The sequence below is a fragment of the Clinocottus analis genome, unplaced genomic scaffold, assembly GCF_023055335.1.
Source record: "Clinocottus analis isolate CAN_PGR_092001 unplaced genomic scaffold, fCliAna1.0.p SCAF_20, whole genome shotgun sequence".
NCBI classification, from domain to species: Eukaryota; Metazoa; Chordata; class Actinopteri; order Perciformes; family Cottidae; genus Clinocottus; species Clinocottus analis.
This window is the reverse complement of record NW_027175932.1, coordinates 7,050,304-7,065,715: the sequence shown is the minus strand read 5'-3', so window position 1 is coordinate 7,065,715 and position 15,412 is coordinate 7,050,304. Positions and strand designations below refer to the sequence as shown.

Below are 15,412 nucleotides of genomic sequence, written 5' to 3'. Positions count from 1 at the left end.
GGCAAAGTTTCAGATTGTCATGTCAGTGAAGAATGTCGAAATGTGGGGTCAATATACTAACAATATGTAAAATATGCAACCTTGGGTGTTACCTCTGGAGTCAGTCGCTGCATAAAAGAAGGTACATTTACTATTTAAAATTGATGCCCATCTGCTCAACAGTCTTCATTCAGTCATTTGGGTCTCCTTGGAGACAGTGATGTCATCCACAGGTCAGTGGACACATGACCCGTGGGACACACCATCTGATCCGCACTCTCGCCTTGCAAGAACAGACTAAAGTGAACTAAACCGCTTCATAATTCAGCACCCAGAAGAACGGAAACTTCTGGAGCTTCACTTTAATGTTAACAATCCAGGCTAATTCCCAAAACTACAACATACACAAGTATTCATTTATTGAAATATTGCACACACACTTTGGTTGGGTGTGATGGTTTTAACATAAAGACATTTAGACGAGACATCCTTCACATTTCTTGTTGAGTATAGGTTGTCTGGATTATTTTTCCCTCAACATGTGGCTTCTTGCAAATTCCTAACAAAAACACATTTTATTTCTAGCATGTTTAACTGTGCAGTCCTTTGGTCGACCCCTTTTAAACTCCCTGCACGCCCTACTCGGGGTCCCGACCCAGACCTTTAACAGCCCTGCAGCGAGGTATCATTCCAACTGATGTTCTGCTGCACAGATCTTTGGCCAGAGAGATATTACTGACAACCAGTCTCTCACTCACACACACACACACACACACACACACACACAAACACACACTCATGCGCAAAGAGGGACCATCTGCTGTGTCTCCCTTCAGGCCAAAAACACACACCTGGAAAGAAACAGGCCAGGACCCTGCCTCTAGCGCACACACACACACGCGCGTGCACACACACACACACACACATGCGTGCACACACACACACACACACACACAAACATATTTATTTACAGTATATGAACCTATATACACACACAGTCACACAGAGCAAAACTGTGCACATGTGCAGATCTACAGACGGCAAAAGGCATCGAGATAAAACAAATGAACACACACACACACATCAGCTCACTGGCTGTGAGTGATCTTGTCACAAACATCACACACATCACACACATCTAATGCCTCATTTGAGACCAATATGAGCCTGAAGAGTGAGGATGTGTGTGTTCAGGGCTTTTCCTCCTCCTCCTCCCCTCTGGACCTGCTGACCTGCACGTAATATACGTGCATGTCCTATTTCTCTCGATAATGCAAAACATGCACAGTATGTCTCAGCCTTTATTTGTCTATTTACTGAACACACATGGCTCGTACTCAGCGACGACCGACCTTGGCATTTGCTCATAAACGTTGGCGTTCGTGGTTGGAGGGTCGAGAGCCTCGCTCAAGGGCATCTTTGAAAAGAACCGTCACTTTCCCTGCTCATATTTTCCCAGCGGAGATCCGCAAACTGACCCCGAGGGCTGCTGCTGTCCTACTGAAGGGCAGCGACAATCAAAATATCACAATTTAGCAACAACATTATTTTTGCTGGGACATTGCTTTCGTCTGGAAGAGTCGCCGGAGAATAAATACACATCCGACCACTTTTAGAACTGCGTATCTTGTTTGGGGCTCGCAGCGAGCTGGATCATTTCCTAGCATGCATTGGGAAAGGCCCAGCAGCCTGGACAGATCACAAATCTATCACACGGCTAAACATACACACTTCTTTTTTATTTGTATTGGCTTGAGGGCGTCATGGAAACAGCATCACACACCATGTTGTGTTTACTACAGTTCAAGTCTAAGGGTCACATGAATGAACTACCACAGACTTATTTGTGGTGGTTTTAGACTGTGAGAGGGCTCGGGGTGAGAGATAGCAAACAGCATTGAGAGTCAGATGAAAGTAGTAATAACAACCTCAAGCTTCAAAACTCTCACACACACATACTTATGACACAGTTGGCATCATAAAATGGGGAAAACAAAAGCATATGACGGTCCAAAACCCATCTGTCAAGAGGCTCACCATCCCTCTTGTCCTTTCACACAAATGTGAAAAAGCAGCGTGGTTCTGCTGTTAGAAACATCTGTTTGACAGTCCTACACTGAGAGTTCATGGAAGTTCTTTCTTGACCTTGGAAACAGTAGTTTGACCCCAAAAAAATCTTTACCCAAGGTCCACTTACTAACTTTTCCCAGAGAATTCAAACCCATCTCACAGCCGTCGTAGCAGAAGGACCTTGAGTTAGGCCTTTTCTTTTGTCAAATTCACGCTTTACTATGAAATGTTATTTGGTGTGCCACTGTGCATTGGATGTCCTTGTTAAATATGCAGTTGTGACAATATAAAGCGCTGCAGATGTTTATTTTCATAAAAATAAATGACCATGGCAAACCTATTTGGTTAATATCAAAGAGGACAAAGAAAAACTGAACATGTTGGACTAAGTACATGGACTAAGTAAGTACATTTTTGCTTTGTTTTAAGTTTTCACGATTACATATATATCTGACAATCTAATTGACTAATCATTTCACTTCAATCAGATTAATATCCAGACCAAAAACAAGTTATGTTTGCAAGTATCTGAATAGGCCATCTATAATTACAGCTTATCTCCCTTTTATCACATGTTGTACTGTGAATATCCAACCACAAAATGCTCTTCTACAACTTTGATGGCGACTGGAACAGATCCTGAAACAGGCCCTGGAGTGAACTTAGGAACCAAAATACCCTCATCCCCTTTATGTCTACAGGAAACAACAGCACACACAACGCCCAGCGTTTCATCCTCTGCCTCCCTGGACTGTTACTAACAGCCCTTCTGCATGCTTCGTCTTTCCCTCCACACACTCCTCACACACATAATGTTGTTTCAGGCCTCACAAAATCCCAGAATATCACACGAGTATACCAAGAAAGTCTTCGTGGTCGAATGCCACGTACTGTACTCAGTATGTGCCGGCACGGCAGGGAACAGATTTAGGATTTGCGGCCGTTTTCCGGGCATGGCTGCAGATAAAGAGGCAACTCAAAACTTGACATTGATACGTTTTGAGTTAATAAGGCGCACTTGTTGGCAAACAGATGCCTATTAGCACATCCATTTATTCATCCCATCGCTCTTCATCACTCCATTCCCTCCCCGGCTCTCGCTCGTCTCACTGATGCTTTCACTTCCTCTCACCGCCTCTCTCTCTCTTTCTCCATCAGCATTCCTGAAGGTGTTCAGCATGCTCTATTTATGTGACAAGCACACATCCATCTGTCACACTGCACAATGCAACACACAGACACACACACATGCACACCACTCAACCTATACTTAGCCGGCCGGTGTTTCAGCAAGGACGCCGTATTTTACAAAGTCTGTGTCTCGCCTGAGGATTGGGGCTCAGAAAAGTACATTACACTCATCCCTAATATTATTATCCTCCATTACTCTCGGTTTCTGTCAGGCTCGTTGTGATATGATGTGGCTGGAAAGGACTCACTGGTGCCGTCTGGGGTAACACACGTCTCACTGGAAGTCAACTCGACAGCGCAGCTGAAGGGAAGAGCCGAACTCGCTCTGCACCTAATCTGTCTGAAGACGTAAGGGGATGACCCGCCGTTCACCAGTCAGCTTTTTTTAACCTTCGCAGCTGCTTTATCGTGACGATAGCAACATACAATCTCTGAAAAACGTCCTAAAACGTGTAACGGTGAGCACAATATCAAACCCAATAGTATAACTATCAGCTTGTGTGTCATTCAGGGCCATTTATCTATATTAAGATCTAGGAATTACATATGTGTGATGTTGTTTTTTTTGCTAAACCATTATGCAATGGGATTATTGAAAGAAGTTGTGTCAGATCTGCAGTGACGATTGCTATCGAAGATAAAAAACAATCCGATAAATGTATAATGTTACATAAATATACAATTATGAGACAATAAGAGTTGGCTGACCGAGAAACTGGACTAGAGCAGGAAAGAAATCTGTTGCTTTATGAATTACATGACAGAAATCATGAGAAGAACCAAGTATGACTCCTATGCACTGAAGATGCACAAAAGGTTTTCATGCAATATTTGCGTTGTTTTGCAGTCTCTCCAGTACATGTTTCAAAGTGTTTGTTCTCCCCATTCTGTCATCTAGGACCTCCTCTCACAAGGAATTATTACAACGATGTGTGAAACATAGATTATGCATTGTTGCCGTTTGGTTTTGAGTAACGTATTATTAGTGGTTTGCTCCGCATGCAGACACAAGATATTGTCTCCATGTCTGGGCAAGATATTGATGAGTAAGCATTGTGACAGTGTTGTGCTGATTTAAACACGTTTAACCCAATAGCAGCACATTAGTGATTCTAAAGGATTTGTGTGTAAAAAAACAATTATTAAACATAATTGGCAGTGGCACTTGTAAAAGTTGATTTGTGGTTCAATTTGGCCTACATCAGACCGTGTGCAACAATCAGCTCATCCAGCACACACGACATTGGAATAAGGGAGATTTTTCAATTAACTGAGCGACCGATTACACTTGAGAGAAAATATTAGGCAGAAGATGTCTGGGCAAGATACAGCGTTTGGCTCACCAGAGTGACGTGCTACTTGTAACTTTGCTCTGTGCCACTAGTCCACTCTGTGGATAAGACATATAATATGGTCCAGACACTGGAAAGCACAGTGCTGATAAGGGACAGATAGCATCAGCTTCAGTCTATTGTGTACCACAGGAAATTAATCTGAGATGCAGGCCGTGAAAACAAAACGCACATTACAATCACACACGCCGTGACACACAAAGAAGCCCAACACATCCATGCACACAAACACACACACACACACGCTCACACTGCACACTTATCTAATCTTGGCTGCTGCCTACTTAGCAAATATGAAGAACGTACCGTTGAGACTCGACAATTAACAGAAAGGCAGGGAAGCACAAAACTAATTCAGGAGTGTGTGTCGTGGTTAATGGAAGAGAGGAGTGAAACATTCCCCAGGCTCATTCTGTTAAAAGGAAAGTGCTCGTACAGTCAACTTGCCAGGTTAAATAAGGATGAAGTGAGTTGCGAAGGTGACCCAAACATCCCCTAAAGAGTATTTCAGTCTATACAGATATAAATACATAGCACACAAGGCAAATTAGAGATAATGGTTTCAAAGTCAAAGTGAGTTCTGGGAAGAGGTGTGAAAGAGCTATAGGCCTGCTGTCTTTGTCATCTTAAGTTGCTCATGTTGTTGCAAAGTGCTGAGCCCTTTAGGAGAAATATGCCCCTTTGATGTGGAGCCAGGGGGCTCAGGGGGTCTACCAGGCTGTGCACAAGGTTCAGAACTAGAACAAGCAATACGTTTACAAGATGATTATTAAAGCAAACTCTTGAACAAAAGAAGAAGCAATTCAAATCCAGTGGCAAAATAGAGGCGCGTTCACCCACAGGCAGTGCTAGGGCATTTAAAAATGTCCAGTGTTTACAACAATCTGAGTGGAAGGAAGCCGCTCAGTTCCCTCACTCGGTGTTCCCGGAGGAGGGGCGGTGCAAAGAAACAGAGCTGTGGGCGGAACACGGAGGAAATCACGGCGTCCCCTCCTCAATCCAACCCCCTTTTTGCCTTCGAGAGCATTGCAAAACACACGCAGCAGATTTCCCCTTCCCCGCGCCTTCATCAACGCGATCACATTGATTTGGCTCGCAAAGATACCGCTCGTCCTCCTCTGCGCGCTCGCGTGAGCTGTGCGCGCGCGCCGTCTGTCTGTCATGCCAGCCGGCAGGTCGTGTGGCTGTGAACTATGGCAGCTTGTTGGAAACACGATTTTAGACAAGTGCACGTATTTGTTCCTGAAACGGGTTCAGAGCAAAACAACCGGATAGGAGAGCTTGAGAGTGGAGAGTTTGTTAGAAATACCACAACACAACAACAAAAACCCATGGGAATACTGACGAAGAGATGAAACTTAGTATCGACTACCACAGACACGCTTCTGGTCCCTGCGGGGATATTAGTGACATCATAGGAGATGGACCCACTATAAATGGATACAATCTCACTAAAACGGCGCTTTAAAGAGGATATTATAGGATTGTGATCGCGATTGTGTGGCTTTGAGAAACTGCAGGGCTGTCAGCAGCACTTCTGCAGCCTGCAACACGGTGTGTGCAGATTGATAATCGCATTTGGAGGTACAGAGACGAGACACGGTGTTATTATGGTTATTCCGGGTCGCCCCCTGGTCGTATAGTTGGTTTATTGAGCGGAACAGGAGGATGCCTTGTTGAATGGGCTCGCATTGTCGTTTTGGTGTCGCCCGCACACACAAACGTATCATAATTGTCTGAATGTCTGGCCGAAGCCCTTCTCCCCTCCTGCGGGAATATAACAGGCTCCACGGTAGCTCTCACAGCTGACCTGGGATCTGCTGCACCTCGAAGCGAGGCATCACATTTTAATCATTATCGCCGGCGGTGCTTTGATCCCTCAGACGTGACTGCGACGAGCCACACAAACACTGACACGCGCACACGTGAGGCTGACCGTAGAAGTGGCCAACATGCTTACGACACACGCGCGCGCGCACACACACACGCACGCACACAACGTAGGCCTGTATAATAACACATGCATGTGTACACGCACACAGTCAGACTGCCAGCTAACTTCCAATACTCACTGCGGCTGTGTTTACGTTGCTGTCCCTCGGTTGTGAAATAGCTCTGTGTTTAAAAAAAATTAAAATTAAAAAAAAAAGGCAAGTCACATCACTTCAGTTCTTCTGCTGCTGTCAAAGCTCGGGCTGACGCTTCGTAACGTGACAGACAGTCAGCCGAGGTGAAGCGCTGTCTCTCGTCGGGCTGGTCTTCCTGTCTCGTATCTGTCTCTCGTCTGTCTTTCCCTCCTTTCCGTCTTTGCCAGCTTCTACCACTGGCGGCTTCCCCACTGCTCGGGCGCTCCCGTGACGTCACGACGGTGCAGAGCGCGCCCCCGAGACGTATACCCACCCCTCCTCCTCCTCCTCTTCCCGTCTCTCCCTATGGTCTCTCCCAGGCTGAGTCGCGTGCATGCTAATCCGTCAATTGAACCAAATGTACTTTTCATTTTTATATGGAATTTTTTTTAATATTTATACGATGTTATCCGTGTTTTCCATTTATCATTCTGCCATATTTTATTTTGAAAGACCGTTGTTTTCACTCTGTAAAACAGTATGTGAGAATCGTATGTGGATAATACATAATAAACAATAAACAATTCAGCTAAATTAGTAGTTTGTTTTCTCAACGAAGGGTAGTATTCATTTCACATACGTAATAATACAAGTAGTAAGACACTGTAAAAAAAAGAAATAAAAAAAAACTATTACAAATAAAAGTCTTGCATTGAAAATGTTTCTAAAGTAAAAGTATGCAATATTTACAAAACCTTAAGTTCTTAAAGGGAAATTACTCAATGTCAACTTATGCCCCTCATGACTGTTATATTAAGTTGTTATATTAATAAGTTACTAAGTGGCTGTTACATAAACAGTAAAAGGTACAACATTTCCCTCTGAACTGTGGTGAAGCAGAAATATAAAGTGGTATGAAATGGACTATATACGATAAGTAGCTCTTAACTATTGGACAGTGTTGTTATTCTGTTAATTTGTCTGAGAGGTTGCTGCCAGAAGGAAATGATGGCCGGAGATAAATTCACTTCAGTGAGCTGAGTGGGTCAGTTTGGATTTATATGGTTCAATAAAATACCTCTCAAGTGTAGATTTGGCAATGTCTTTTTAACCGCAAACCTGCATTACACTCAGTATGTTAAATATATTTTTAAATCAGTTATACTTATTTATTTCATTTCCTCCGGCTTACAGAAGATGCCTCTCATCCTTTTGGTGCGATGATGCTTATACGTTGTTCCTGTGTCTATTCATTGGACCTATTTCATGTTCAAACTTCTGACTCAGTGTTTGATGATTAAATGACCTACATACATCTGACAAGAATTTGCAGCATATTTCATTGCAGGTCACCCTGGGCCAGGTCTCTCAAACACACAACCACCATACAGAATTTTTTTCCAACTACACACACACACACACACACACACACACACACACACACACACACACACACACACACACACACACACACACACACAGACACACACACACACACACACACACACAGTGTCCCAGTTCCCAGGGCGCCAGTCAGTCAGTCAGACAGCTGAGCTGAAGTATAAATAGTCTGCTGGCTAAAGTTCCCCTTGAGAGAAGAACTCCAATAGTGGTGGACCAGCGCTGCCTTCTGAAACGTCTGAATAACCAGATCAGTGGATACTTTTACTGGTGGCTTTTACGTGTTTTATAATCATAACATGACACTGCCTGTGGGAAAAGGACCTGACACCCCAAGGCACTTTTATTAAGCTGTACAAGGCATACATAATCATAGCACATTCATAACACATGTTTGGTTTTAAGAACTCTTTATTTTGGCCAAGCATGCCAGCTGTCTTGGTGTTCAGTAAAAGCTTTTAAAGTAGAACCCTGAAGTCAGTAGGTTTCTCAAAATGTGATCAAAACATAAAAAAGACACATACTATATTTTTACAATTGTAAGAAATGACTCTTAAAAGCTTTAATTGATGTGAGAAAAAGTTGGGGTTCATTCATCCCCACCGGCTGTGAGCCTCAGCTTACAAATAGTTTTCTTGACTATTTTGATCTCGCAAATGTTTCATCACAACTGAGCAAAGCCCAAAGTAACACATTTTAAATGTTTGTTTTGTCAGAACAGTTCAAAACTAAAAGCCTAAGAAAATGGGCAAATATTCACATTTGAGAAGCTGTAGCAATAGATTTTTGGCAGTTTTGTAGTCAAAGAAATGATAAAAATGTTAACTGAATAAAGGTTAAAAATATCCATTAAAAGCAATTCAAAATCCAAGCTGGAATTGGGTTCTTATGACGCCATTGTCCCCTCCTTGTTTCTGCCTACAGGAGCTTCTCTGAGCAACACCCCTGACCACTGGTTAAAGAATGCTGCCACCTCCTGGTCAGGTGGAAAATGGTAAGCTAAAACAATGAAAGTTTGCTTAGTAGCCGCTTAGCCATTTCTATTTTAAATTTGGCACATCCTCACAGACTAAACCCAGTCAAACTGATTAAATACAGACATATATAGCTGTTTGTACAAGCAACAGTTCAAAGACTAAATATGTTAAGTTCACAATCAGCAGGCGAATATTCATATTTGAGAAGCAAAAAAAGGGATCAATGTCATTTTTAAAAGTGACTGAAATGATTAATTCATCATCAAAAGTATTATTCATTACATTTTCAATAAATTGACCTATCCATAAAGTTTTAACATGTATGTATCAAAAATATTTTTAAATGTCACTATCAACTATCTCTCTGAGAAACAGACATGAACGCTGGTTAAAGAGATCAGATACAGGTATTACAACATATATGGAAATATAGTACAAAACTGAACTAACTTTGAACTTCACCTCATCACCAACTGTCAGGCACATGATCTCACCTGCACTTCTAGTTCAAATCTCTGACTTTTTTTGCAATATGGCTAGAAAAACAAAAAGCCAAGGATATGAGTGTTATGATTATTGATTATACTATTGTTACCTTACAGTAAAAGTTACACATGTATTTCCCTTGACCTTAAGTTGGGTGTGCGACAGGAGTGATTACAAGCGTGTTGTCAAAATCATCTCCAAAGATACCAAAAAAAGGGTAAAGCTTTGGTCTGCGACGTAAGGCTGCGCCAGCCAGAGCATAGAGAAAGCCTTTGAATGCTGGTATTGTCTCGATGAAGGTACATCCTGAGTGTGAGTAGATCACATTCCTGGTGTCCACGTCATAGAAGGAGACCTCTCCCTTCTCGTAATCAACGAACACACCAACAGTCTGAGGCCTTTGCAAGCGGGCATTCGCATCAGTTGCAGGAAAATAGATTTGGTTCAAGTCGTAAGATCCTCGAAGTGTCCAGCATCCCAGCTCAGGGGAAGTAGTGAAAAGGGCCTCCCTCATACCCGGCTCTTTGGCCACTCCCAATACCCAACCTCTACTCCCACTAACCTGCACTTCATAGTAGAACCTGCCTGAGGAAAATCCTTCTTTCCCAAGAACGTAGGGAGCAAATTTAAATCTTCTCTCAAAAAAAGTAGTCTGAGATGGTGGACCTTCACCAAACCTCAGTTGCTTCCCATCCTCAGACACTAAGAGTCTTTGATGGGCTGTGTAGGCGTCCAGAGTCACATCCACTGCATCATTCTGCTGGATCATCATCAGCTTGTCCTGAGGTGGAGTCCACACTTCTCTAACAAACCCATCCGATATCTGTCCTTCAGCTGCATCAGTCATCTGTCCTTCAGCTGCATCAGTCATCTGTCCTTCAGCTGCATCAGGCTGTTCAGTGACCTCACAACAATCGAACCTGACATTATGTATCAGCATCTCCATCTCACAACTGAGGGTCTTTTCCATCTGAGCCACTGCTTTTTTCACTGTTGCCACATAACTCTGTTGACTAAGGTCAGTGAGGTCTGATGTACATGGAGGGTTGGAGTGGGACTGAGGGTCGAATAGGTCCTCAGTGTCTGCAGATAAGTAGAGAGATGGCCAGCTCTGGAGAAGACTGAGATGGTCCTCTTTTTGTAAAAGTCGCTCAATTTCGGATCTTCTCCTCCTCAACTCAGCTACGTCCAGCTCCAGCTGTGTCACATGGTCTCCAGCCTGCTTCTGTGCAGCTTCCTGCTTCTTCTGGATCACCTCAATCAGCTCGGCCTGCCGTCTTTCTCTAGAGACCACCAGAGCAGCGAAAACCTTAGCAATGTCCGCTATCTCTTTCTCAGATTTTTTCTTGCTCTGATCAGCTGAGTATTTGATTTCCTTAATACTCTTGGATTTTGCGTTTTCCTTCATTTTCATCTCTGACGTCACACAGTCCACCTGGACTTTCCTCTCTCTGAACGCGTGCTCTAGCGGGACGGCTTCGTGTGTTGCGTGGTCGTCTTTCCAGCACATAAAACAAACACACATCTGGTCTTTGCGACAGAAGAGCTCCAACATTTTGTCGTGCTTCTTACACACCCTGTCCTCCAGGTTTGACACAGGGTCCATCAGCTGGTGCTTCTTAAGGGTTGTGACTCTCTGGTGAGGCTCCAAGTGAAGCTGGCAGTACGAGGCCAAACACACCAGGCACGTCTTCTGGGCCTTGATCTTCGGCACAAGGCAGATGTCGCAGGGCACCTCCCCTGGTTTGACAGGAATGATGTCATCTTCATCCCTACCTCTCGTGTTTTTGAAATGCTCCACCATATCCCTGAACCCTGTGTTGACCTGGAGCTGTGGTCTCCTGTGGAACTTCTTCATACACAGGGGACAGTGCATCTGGCCGCTGTTGGTCCAGTACCCTGTGATACAAGCCTTGCAGTAGTTGTGTCCACATGGAGTCGAGACAGGCTCGCTGAACACATCCAGACAGATTGAACACAGGAACTGCTTTTCACACAGGAGGCTGCTGGCTGAGGCCATGTCTACATGAGAGAAACATGCTTTTATTACTAGGATTTTCAATTACGAAACACCCAAAATAGCGTAAATCCAGTTGGTCTTCTTATTCTCCATGTCCATGTGACACAATCAAGTAAAACTGTGGTTGTACAAAGGTGGGAGACTTTCATAAAATGCTGCTGTACATGTACTTTAGATTGGATTTAGTGTGTAATATAGTTTGTTACCAGAACACCTTCACATACTGTGGTGTGTACATTAGTTATCTCATTGGCTCATGCCACTTATTAAACTCTATCATAAAACAATTTCTGGCAACGTCAGTGGTTTTAGTGAAAGCTTACAATGAGCTTCAACTCTTTTTAAATTTATATATACATATGTTTGTAACATTTCATGCCTTTATATGATAGTGGACAATAGAGGTACAAAATCAAATAATGTTGAAAACAGAAACACGGGGGAAACTTCCTGTGGAAAAATCTCCAAAAGAAATGCCTGTAGTCCATTAGACGTAAAAGGTACTTCATGAAAATGTAGAACTTCAGTGAGATGATCGATCGGAAATTGCCAGTATGGATATGTCAGGATGGATTATTTATCCATCCTGAAAGAGTTTGAAGTGTTTAAATAGACTGGTGATAGTCGTTCAGTTTGGTCAGTAAAACAAAAGCTTTTGGAATTGTAACAAACACGGGTGTCTGACACTTGAAGAATACAACATTAATAGATCCTGCCATTGTCGAACACAGCACAGATAGTTGAGCTTTTGGATCTGTACTAGCCTTAACTCCATAACTAAGTGGTATTTATCATCCAAACACAGGCTGTGAAAAGTATTTGATGTGAAATGTTTGCCAAGCCATACTTTTTGTCTTCCATACTCACAGGGAACCAGGACATAGTGTCGTACATTTCAATCAGATCAAAAAAAGAATCAGAGCACTTCAACTTTACCTGGCGAGACGTCTGTATTGTCTGTGGATTCTAACGGTCAGCGAAAGTATCCTTTTGAGGCGTGTGGTTTCCTTTTCTCAAGAACGACACATGAGCCCTCCCCTTTCTCTTCCCCTCCTCTTCCCTCCTCTTCCTGGAAAAAGTTACCAGAGCTGGCCTTTGCTGCATTGGGTAATCCCCTCAAAGTCATCGCCAATCAGCGAAACCTTTTGCTTGCGGCTTGTATATGTTTTAGCCTTGTACTGAAAGACTGAAAAGCCCCCCTTTTATAATAATAACAAAGATATTGGTCATGAGAAAGGCATCTGACACTCCAACAGAACTCAATCAATCTAATTTGAGGAAACAACAACAAAACGATCTGAAAAGCAAATTAAGAAATGCACTTTTATTAAACTGTACAATACATATCAGCTGCATAGTGCCAGATGACTTGGTCTTCAAAAAAACCTGCATTCAAGAAAATATATCATCTGGAAGCTGTAGTCAATAGGGTCCACATTGTGTGATCAAAATATAAAGTGATGTATATCCTATGCCCAGAATTGTATATTAAGATTAAAAAAAAAGTCATAAGATAGCAAGATAGATATATTTTGCATAGCAGGCGGTTAGTCATTTCTACTTAAACTGAGTATTATGAGTGTCATGGTAATTTTTGTAATGTTGGATCCTGCTATTGTTACCTTACGGTACAAGTTACACATGTGTTTCCTTGATATGGCACCTTAAGTTGGGTGTGCGACAGGAGTGATTACAAGCGTGTTGTCAAAATCATCTTCAAAGATAACAAAAAACGGGTAAAGCTTTGGTCTGCGATGTAAGGGTGCGCCAGCCAGAGCATAGAGAAAGCCTTTGAATGCTGGTATTGTCTCGATGAAGGTACATCCTGAGTGTGAGTAGATCACATTCCTGGTGTCCACGTCATAGAAGGAGACCTCTCCCTTCTCGTAATCAACGAACACACCAACAGTCTGAGGCCTTTGCGAGCGGGCATTCATCGCAGTCATAGGAATATAGGTTTGGCAAAAATCGTAAGATCCATAAAGTGTCCAGCATCTCTCCTCAGCGGAAGTAGTGTAAAGTTTCTCCATGGTAATGGTCTCTTTGGCCACTCCCAATACCCAACCTCTACTCCCACTAACCTGCACTTCATAGTAGAACCTGCCTGAGGAAAAACCTTCTTTCCCAAGAACGTAGCCCTCGAATGGAAATATTCTACTTAGAAAAGTAGAAAGAAATGATAGACCGTGCCCAAATCTCAGTTGCTTCCCATCCTCAGACACTAAGAGTCTTTGATGGGCTCTGTAGGCGTCCAGAGTCACATCCACCGCATCATTCTGCTGAATCATCATCAGCTTGTCCCGAGGTGGAGTCCACACTTCTCTAACAAACCCATCAGGCATCTGTCCTTCAGCTGCATCAGGCTGTTCAGTGGCCTCACAACAATCGAACCTGACCTTATGTATCAGCATCTCCATCTCACAACTGAGGGTCTTTTCTATCTGAGCCACTGCTTTTTTCACTGTTGCCACATAACTCTGTTGACTAAGGTCAGTGAGGTCTGATGTACATGGAGGGTTGGAGTGGGACTGAGGGTCGAATAGGTCCTCAGTGTCTGCAGATAAGTAGAGAGATGGCCAGCTCTGGAGAAGACTGAGATGGTCCTCTTTTTGTAAAAGTCGCTCAATTTCGGATCTTCTCCTCCTCAACTCAGCTACGTCCAGCTCCAGCTGTGTCACATGGTCTCCAGCCTGCTTCTGTGCAGCTTCCTGCTTCTTCTGGATCACCTCAATCAGCTCGGCCTGCCGTCTTTCTCTAGAGACCACCAGAGCAGCGAAAACCTTAGCAATGTCCGCTATCTCTTTCTCAGACTTTTTCTTGCTCTGATCAGCTGAGTATTTGATTTCCTTAATACTCTTGGATTTCGCGTTTTCCTTCATTTTCATCTCTGACGTCACACAGTCCACCTGGACTTTCCTCTCTCTGAACGCGTGCTCGAGCGGGACGGCGTCGTGTGTTGCGTGGTCGTCTTTCCAGCACATGAAGCAAACACACAACTGGTCTTTGCGACAGAAGAGCTCCAACATTTTGTCGTGCTTCTTACACACCCTGTCCTCCAGGTTTGACACAGGGTCTATCAGCTGGTGCTTCTTAAGGGTTGTGACTCTCTGGTGAGGCTCCAAGTGAAGCTGGCAGTACGAGGCCAAACACACCAGGCACGTCTTCTGGGCCTTGACCTTCGGCACAAGGCAGATGTCGCAGGGCACCTCCCCTGGTTTGACAGGAATGATGTCATCTTCATCCCTCTCTCTCATGTTTTTGAAATGCTCCACCATATCCCTGAACCCGGTGTTGACCTGGAGCTGTGGTCTCTTGCGGAACCTTTTCATACAGAGGGGACACTTTATCTGGCCGCTACTGACCCAGTACCCCGTGATGCAATTCTGGCAGTAGTTGTGTCCACATGGAGTAGAAACAGGCTCGCTGAACACATTGAGGCAGATTGAACACAGGAACTGCTCATCACACAGGAGGCTGCTGGCTGAGGCCATGTCTACATGAGAGAAACACGTTTCATAATTATATTAGGTCAGAGCATGTAGGCAATACATTGTGCAAAGGTCTGTCATGAACTAAGTTGTAGGCCCCTACTTCCAGGAAACCAGGGCCTTGTTACAGAAAGCAGTTAGTTAACTCTGGGACGAAGGGAAACATAAACTCTGGCTCTGTTATCATGGTAACGGCCACTGTGAACCTATCGTGTTCGCTGGCAGGTTTTCTTGAACACACCCTCGGTTTCTCTTGGTCTCCTCCCTCATACAGACCTGGATTTCCTAATTATTTCAGTGCTCTGTCAAGATGCCAATAGCGTATTAGTTTGTTACTGTAATCTGAAGTTACTTCACACAGTCATTTCTGCGTTTTTTTGGC

General features: G+C 43.6%; 3 protein-coding genes across 9 annotated transcripts in view; all 3 read right to left on the bottom strand.

Annotated features, from left to right (window-relative positions):
• The window catches only part of LOC137791370 (ELKS/Rab6-interacting/CAST family member 1-like), a 102,038-nt gene extending 95,115 nt beyond the window's left edge, over positions 1–6,923 (bottom strand). For all 7 annotated transcript variants that reach the window (XR_011078028.1, XR_011078029.1, XR_011078030.1 and 4 more), the window contains exon 1: positions 6,665–6,923. The gene's annotated coding sequence lies outside the window, so the exon portion shown is untranslated. The remainder of the gene's footprint in view (positions 1–6,664) is intronic.
• A 2,744-nt stretch (positions 6,924–9,667) lies between these two features.
• LOC137791857 (E3 ubiquitin-protein ligase TRIM21-like) lies at positions 9,668–11,551 on the bottom strand. The gene has a single exon (XM_068587049.1). It carries the CDS (start codon positions 11,540–11,542, stop codon positions 9,668–9,670), a length of 1,875 nt encoding a protein of 624 aa, XP_068443150.1. The 5' UTR covers positions 11,543–11,551.
• A 1,655-nt stretch (positions 11,552–13,206) lies between these two features.
• On the bottom strand, positions 13,207–15,042 carry LOC137791241 (E3 ubiquitin-protein ligase TRIM21-like). Its single transcript, XM_068585950.1, has one exon. The coding sequence runs from the start codon at positions 15,031–15,033 to the stop codon at positions 13,207–13,209; it is 1,827 nt and encodes a 608-aa protein (XP_068442051.1). The 5' UTR covers positions 15,034–15,042.
• Positions 15,043–15,412: the final 370 nt, after the last annotated feature.

What these genes read in the sequence shown, in the direction of transcription:
- LOC137791857 (XM_068587049.1), bottom strand. Translation starts at nt 11,542, where the DNA reads ATGGCCTCAGCCAGCAGCCTCCTGTGTGAAAAGCAGTTCCTGTGTTCA.
- LOC137791241 (XM_068585950.1), bottom strand. Translation starts at nt 15,033, where the DNA reads ATGGCCTCAGCCAGCAGCCTCCTGTGTGATGAGCAGTTCCTGTGTTCA.